Source organism: Nothoprocta perdicaria, unplaced genomic scaffold, assembly GCF_003342845.1.
Source record: "Nothoprocta perdicaria isolate Ctin4 unplaced genomic scaffold, notPer1 scaffold_301, whole genome shotgun sequence".
Taxonomy (NCBI): Eukaryota; Metazoa; Chordata; class Aves; order Tinamiformes; family Tinamidae; genus Nothoprocta; species Nothoprocta perdicaria.
In genome coordinates this window covers 571,885-579,230 of record NW_020455535.1, presented here as the reverse complement: position 1 = coordinate 579,230, position 7,346 = coordinate 571,885, and the positions used below count along the sequence as shown (strand labels likewise).

At 51.9% G+C, this 7,346-nt stretch overlaps 1 protein-coding gene across 1 annotated transcript; it reads right to left on the bottom strand.

Moving 5' to 3' along the window:
* Nucleotides 1-5,274: 5,274 nt before the first annotated feature.
* FOXI2 (forkhead box I2) lies at nucleotides 5,275-5,692 on the bottom strand (the record flags this gene model as incomplete). The annotated part of the gene is made up of 2 exons (XM_026042438.1): nucleotides 5,275-5,417; nucleotides 5,488-5,692. Coding segments are annotated over 2 exons (348 nt in total), but the record flags the coding sequence as incomplete, so codon positions are not given.
* Between the last annotated feature and the right edge of the window lie 1,654 nt (nucleotides 5,693-7,346).

The following is a 7,346-nucleotide window of genomic DNA, read 5'->3' as shown; positions in this document are numbered from 1 at the left end:
GAAGGCGGGATGGCAGGATACGCAGCTGTCCCTGTCCTGGGGACCCCTATGTCCCCTGCGTTCATCTGCTTCTTCTCCTAGGCCGTCTGCATCACACCAGCTTTATTTTAAAGACAAAAGAGGCGCCCTGCAAAATATGATGGATTGGGAGGCCAGTGGGGATGGGGACATGGATTTCCTCGTGTAAAGAGATAGGGGTAAATGGAGACCATGGGATACAGCACTGGCCTAATTTATCTTTCTTTGATCAGGTAACTGATCTCCTACCAGAAGGGTGCAATAGATCTATCCAGGCCTCATCACAAAATATAATCCATGCTGAGAAGACAAATGACCTGAGAAAATGGGGCGTGAGCATGGAAAGACAAGACTTGGCCTCGCCACTGCTCACGCTTTTACCTATTTTTGTGTCTGTTCATTAAACTCTGTTTATTCATTCCTTTTTTTTTTCAGAAAGCCCCTCTCAGTCCCAATTAGACATCACGTTCAGAATTTCTGGGTCTTCCTGGCACGCTCTTGGACTCACTGAAAACAAGAATTGTCTCTCCCACCAAACAAATCAACAAACAGATTTGGCCTCTTTAATTGGGGAAATCAGAAGTGCAAAGGGGAACCCGCGGGGGAAGCCCTGCGGGCGACCGCTCTCCTCCAGCAGTGTAATGCAATGGGAGGAGAGCAACGAAAAAGTAAAAGTGGCAAAAGTAAGAAAAAAAGGACTAAAAATAATTTAAAAAGTTATGTGGGGTAAAAACACTAATGGCTGTCTAGAGGGAAAAAAATCTCCATAGTGGAAAATGCATTGGAAATGTTGCAAAATCTACCAGGTAGCCTGGATCTCCTGGGTACAAACCCATCCTTGCAGACTGGCCTCTCAGTGTCCAGTTCTGAACAAAACTGCTGTTTATGCCCCAAAAAGCTGCCTTGCCAAGTGCAGCACGAGTGCTGTGAGACAACGGGCTTGCCTGAGATTTCAGCACAGGTCTCATGTCTTCCTAGGGAAGATGGATTTGCCAGCAGCAGCTGTCTCATCACATTGCATTACTAAGATGAGAAAACTGCACAGACTCCAGGTAACGTTTCTCTCTGCAAAACTGCAAGCTGCTTGGTCCTAGCAAGGAGTTTGCTTTGTTTTCCTGTCTTCTCTTCTTCATTGGAAGCAATAAAAACATTCTGGACTTTACAATGAGGGTGTCACACTGAATAGAGGCCCCCAGAAGAGTTGAGACTATTAACATTAAAGAAAGGAATTTCTACCGTCTCACACACAACTTTTGATTAATGAATTTTGGCACATGAAGGTTTAGGGGGGGTTCCGCAGTGTAGCCCAAAGAGTCCTGGCCAAGCAGGTTGCTGCAACACTTCTCATACTGGTCTTTTACTCTCAGAACAACTTACTTCCGAATGCGTTCCCACTACTATGGCCTTGCCAATAGCCTGTATTTGAGAGATCCAAAATATAAAGAAAAAAATGGAAAAAAACCCTCTTGGCGCTGCATCCTTCCTGGTGACTTTCCCATTGCCAGCTTTGAGGCCTCATCTGAGGCACCATAGCCTCAAATTCAGGGAAACCTTCCCACCAGCAAGCATTGCAAAGCGACCCGCACAGGAAGGCCACGTATTTATTTTATTTTTAAAAAGAGTCATCAGTTCAGAAATGGACATATGAATCTGAAACCTTTAATTACATATTAAAACTCTTCACCCCAGGGCTGTTTCTGTCTTCATTACGATGCAAACCAAGTCGCCTCAAGGCGTATCTGAGCGAAAAGGTTGCAAAGCCCCAGCCCAAGGTTAAATCAAAGCGGTTGTGGGTCCTTGGCCGCAGGTGTCAGTGTCAACGGGAGCCTTAGGGAGCTGCCGACCGCGGAGCCGGGAGCAGTGGAGAGTCAAGCGAGAGGCGATAAATTACTCTGGAGAAAGCAGAGTGCAAGCCCAAACCTTTAGCTTTCCAGAAAAAAAATAAGCATGGGCTATATTGGATGATTAATTTATAGAGAAGCCTCCTTGAAAGTCTTGCCATCAGTAACACTGTAGACAGCTATACACGTGGCTGGATTATACTACCAGGAAGGACACTAGAGAGGAAACGATAATTTGCTTTTCCAAAAACATTTCCCATAGGACTTTTTATTTGATTAATTGCTTGCTGAGGATGCCTAAGAGGATCTGTTTCTAAAAAGTGACCAAATACCCATGCTGCTTACTAACTGTCCAAGAGTTGAACTGTTTTTGTGCACTGGCTTTTCTCGACCAGAAGAAAAAGTAGTGGCTTTATTTACCTTAGAAAAATACACTGGAAAACTCAAAGCTTAAAATGTGTCAGGGATTAGGAACATCTTGCAAGGTAGACCTATAATGAAAATTAAACCGAGATGCATCATTTCTATCAAAATCAGATTATTTATGAGTGAATATGGGTGACTGAGCCTTGCTACAGCGTGCAGGAGCTGAAGGGGCGACTTTCATGGAAGTGTAAGATAGAACGGAGATGGGGAATAAAGTTAGAAACAAGTTGGGTTTGCCACTTTGGGTTTGCATTTGTTATGGACTTCCTCTGGTAAGTGATAATCATTGGAAGAGGAGGAATTTATTCCCTTTGCGATTAGGATAAATACGAGTGAGGCTGGACTATAGAAAAGATTAAAACACACAGGATCCAAGTCAGTAAAATCATTCAGAGGTGAAGAACTGGGAATAGGGGAGTTCTGACCAGCCCTTTTCCTGGTAGGCATGTGTGTGCCTGGGAAGTGCGAGCACAAGGCAGGGCAGGAATTGCTGGGCAGAGGGGCCACTTCCAGTAGACCCAAGAATAGGAGGGACCAGGAACGATGCCCAGCTGCAAGGCTCTGGTGTCTGAGGAGGCTTGCTGTGACCCACAGACAAACGCTGATGCTGTTGAGCGCTTTGAGCCAAGGCTCAGGCCTAATGCGCATTTTGGATTGAAGATCTCTTGACCTCATTTACAGCTCAGGGAATGTGTTTAGTAGCCCTTCACTCTCATCCCTCCATCCCAGCATGTGTATATAGCCCATTCACTGCCCTCTGGAACCCATGTGGCCACTCAAACCTCTTGGAGATGAACCCTGAAGGAGCTCAAGGCCAAGCCTGGTGGCTATACGGTTCTGGCAGCACAGGGAGATGCTTGAGAGCCATGAGGAGCAGCTGGTGCCACCACGGCCACAGGCTGCACAGCCACCATGTCTGCTCATTGCACTGGCGTTACATCCATCTCCTCGTGCAAACCCAGGGAACCCTATCTCCAGTTGGTGTTAAAGACATCACAGATCCCTTCTCTGGTTATATTGGTTTATTTAAAAAAATCCTTTTTTTTCTATAAAATATACAAAAGTGGAAAAGTTAAAAAAGTAGAAAAATATCAGCACAAGGATATACAAAGGATGTGCCATCGGATCCATCATCTCAAGCAGTCCCTGCAGAGAAGACCCCACAACATGTGCACAGCCCTTCGTTGAGCAGCCCAAGCACCTTCCCCAGCGCAGGATCAATCCAAGGAGCCAGGGCAGGAGTCTATGAAAGGCTCGAGCAGCTGCAGCCAGCTCCAGTTTTCTTGTGTGGGTTTGGCTACCACTTTCAAGGCCCTGGACCAGCTCTTCTTGTCCCAGTGCAAACGGTGTTGGGGTGGAAATGCCCAGCTTGGTCCCTAGGGCTGGATCCATCACTTCATCAAATCTGAATGCCTGTCAGAGACACATATCTGTTTGCAACAAGGGGTTTATCAACGGGGTCTCTAGGGGGGAAAGATTCTCCTCTTCACTCGCTACTTGACCTGTTGTCCACAAACCTCAGTCACCAGGGAAAAAGGGGGGTTAAAAAGCACCCAGCTGCAAAAACAACTTTTCTGGCACCCTCCAATGCTGTAAAGTTTCCCCTGATGAAACAAAGTTTTGAAACCTTGGACACTATCCTACCCACTTGAAGAAGAGCTATGGGTGTTGCAATTTAATGTCCTCTAACTGGGTTGTCTTATAAAACACCACCACAAATAAAAGCAAAGAGATTAGGGTCAAACTGCTTTAAAGGTCGTTTTGGAAGACTGAGCCTTTTTGCATGAAGTTTTTCTTCCAAACAGCCCATGTACAGAGGAGAAACTTGACTGAACTCCCACAAAATTGTCCCTTCCTTCCCGCCGGGGCTGCCCTGAGCTTCACCTCTGCACGCCGGGCACTTTGCAAAACCATTGCGCTACAAAACCCTTTGCTCATAAAGCTTTTTCTTTGCCTCCACGCCAGCATCCTGCATCTGCCACCAGTTAGCTTCCTGCATGAGTTGCTTCATTTTGCTGTTGTTGGTTTTGGGGGTAGATTTTGCTTTATTTTTTTTTTTTTTCTAACGCAGAAAAAAATCTGAGCTTCATATTTCGGGCTTGCTTTCTTGCGAGCTACAGCAGGACCATTCTCAACACTTGATTTAACAAAGCTACTTCTGCCAGGAGCTAAGAAGAGGTGGGGAAGGAGGGAGCACAGAAACAGTGAAAACCAACATTACATAATTTGCAATTTTGTTCTCCTACAAGTCAAGGGTCTGGACAGCGGCCCCCGAAGACAGCAGCAGCTGAGGGAGCAGAGGGCCCAAAGTATCCCAAGGACGGAGGATGACCCTGCTCCGCAGGGATGAAGGCGGTGGGTGGGATGCTCCGGGTTGCAGTGGTCCCCGAGGCCGGAGCGCCGCTGGGGGGAGGCCGCCCGTCGGGAAAGCGGCAATTAAAGCGCTCCACAGCGGGGATCCAGATTAATTTTGGATGCTCGATTAAATCCCACAATCCGCACAGAAATTACTGTCAGCTCCGTGGGCCGGCACAAAGATGCGCTTTTGTGCTGGGCGGAAAGGAAGGGGGCTCTTTGGGTCCCTGGTGCCCCCCTTTGTGGCTGAGCGGAGCTGTCTGTCTGTCCCTCCGTCCCCCTGTCCCTCATCCCCTCCGGCAGCCCCCACCCTGTCCCGCCCGCACATCCGCGGCCGCCGCGAACTCGCTTTTTAGAAAAAACGGAGAAAAATGAGGAAAACGCCGCCCCTGCCCCCCTCCCCCCCGGCCTCCCTCCTGCCTTTTTAGCGGAGCCCACGGGGCATTTCTATCCCCCCGCGGGTGCGCAGTTTGTCGTCGGAGGAAGCAGCGATCCCGGTCGGGGGGGAGACCCCCAAAACCGGTCTTTAAAGTCCGCGGGCGACAGGGAGGCGGGCGACGGGGGGAGGCAGCGGCGGGGCCGCCGTCCGTGTCCGTCCGCGCAGGGACAGACCGACAGCCCTGCCCCGCGCCGCTCACACGTCGGGGGGACCCCGCAGCGTCCCGACCCCCTCGTCGGCCGCAGCGGCCTCGGGCCGCCGCCTCCTCTTCCTCCTGAAGTTGCCGTTGTCGAACATTTTCCCGCAGTTGGGGTCCAGGGTCCAGTAGCTGCCTTTGCCTGCGGAGAGAGAGCGGGGCGCTGGCGGCGGGCGGGCCGGGGCGGGCCGAGGGTGCGGGGCGCCCCTTACCTGGGTCGTCCTCGTCGCGGGGCACCTTCTTGAAGCAGTCGTTGAGCGAGAGGTTGTGGCGGATGGAGTTCTGCCAGCCCGCGCGGCTGCGCTCGTAGAAGGGGAAGTTGTCGGCCACGTAGCGGTAGATCTGGCTGAGCGTGCGGCGCCCGTCGGGCGCGCTCTGGATGGCCATGGCGATGAGCGCCGAGTAGGAGTAGGGCGGCCGCGCGGCGCCGCGCGCCTCCCGCGCGCCCGGCAGCGCCAGCCAGGCCGGCCCCGCGGGCGGCGCCGCCGCGGAGCCCTCGAGCCACGCGTAGGGCCCCGCGGGCGGCGGCGGAGGGGCTGCGTACGGGCCGCACTGCGTACGGGGCTGCTGCTGCCCGAACGCCTGCATGATGCGCGGCCGCGTGCGCCCCGCGCGCGCTTAAGTAGCGCCCGACCCCCCGCCACGGCCCACGCGTGTCCGCGCGGCCGCCCGCCCCCGCGGCAGGGGGGTGGGGAGGGGAGGGGGCTCCCTGCGGGGCTTCGGGGCCACCTCCGAGCCCCTCGCCGGTCCCACCCCGCGGGGACGGGCAGCATCCCCTGGCCACCCGCTGCAGGAGGCATCGGGCGGCCGGGCAAGGCCCGAGCCCCGGGGGCTGCAGGGGCGCCCGGGCCCCGCCGCCGGGAACGCTCAGGAAGCGGGGAAACGCTGAAACGGGGCAGAGCTGCCCCGCAGACATCCCCCGGAGCAGAGCCCGTGCGGGAACGCTCAGGAAGCGGGGAAACGCTGAAACGGGGCAGAGCTGCTCCGCAGACATCCCCCGGAGCAGAGCCCGTGCGGGAACGCTCAGGAAGCGGGGAAACGCTGAAACGGGGCAGAGCTGCCCCGCAGACATCTCCCGGAGCAGAGCCCGTGCGGGAGCTGTGCAGCCGTGCAGCTGGCGCTGGACCCCAGGAGCGGCTACAGGTCGAGCCTCAGCAACACCGCAATGCACCCGCTTCAACTTGGGCAATAGCTCTGTGGCTTTGGTCCAAGCCATCCCTGCCCAAGTAACCCCCTGCCCAGATCCTAAAACCGACCCGCGGCTTCCAGCCCAGCCCTGGCTTTACAGCCCTAGGACGAGACCAGCGCTCTCCAAATTGCTCTGTTCTCACTGGAAGGCACCGCAGCCACCGGGCAGGGGCTCCCCAAACCACTTAGTGTCCAAACACTGGGATTTTTCAAGAGAAGCAAAGGATTTTCTTCTTTCGGGGCTACTAGCATGAAGTTAAAGGTAAAATTCACCTTTTGTATATTGCAAACCATGCAATGATCCAGCCTTGGTGGCACGTGACAGGCAAGAAAGCCTGTGTGTAAATGGGACTTTCTTTTTTTTTTTTTAACATATGCTATAAATACTTAAATATATTTCTGCTGTATTTCTTATTCTCCTTTTAAAATGCAACTTTTTGGCTATATTTTCTCCCTCTGATGTTAAAATAGTAAGAAAGCCATCCATGAATTGTTCGCTTTGGATAGAAGGCATAGTTTGCAGAAAAATGGATTTTTCCTTCCATTCCCATATTTATTCTTGCTCTAGAGTACACCAATCTTTCCGAAATTACAGAGATAAAATCCTGACTTCACCAGCAGCCACAGCAGTACAGCAACACATACCCAACAGGTTGGGTATTCCCTGACCTGTGGCAGGGAATTAAAATACTCCAGGCTGCATCACATGAATAAAATAAATAAATAAAATAAATGCACATTCTTAATGTGTTGGTTTGTGTTTTGTGTGGGTCAACACAAGTGTGAAATGAAATACATTTCCCTAGACTTTCCTTGTGTTTTCAGTAGCGTTCTTACACCAAAGTCTTTTTAAGAAAAGCATATGTTGTATAGATATCATATT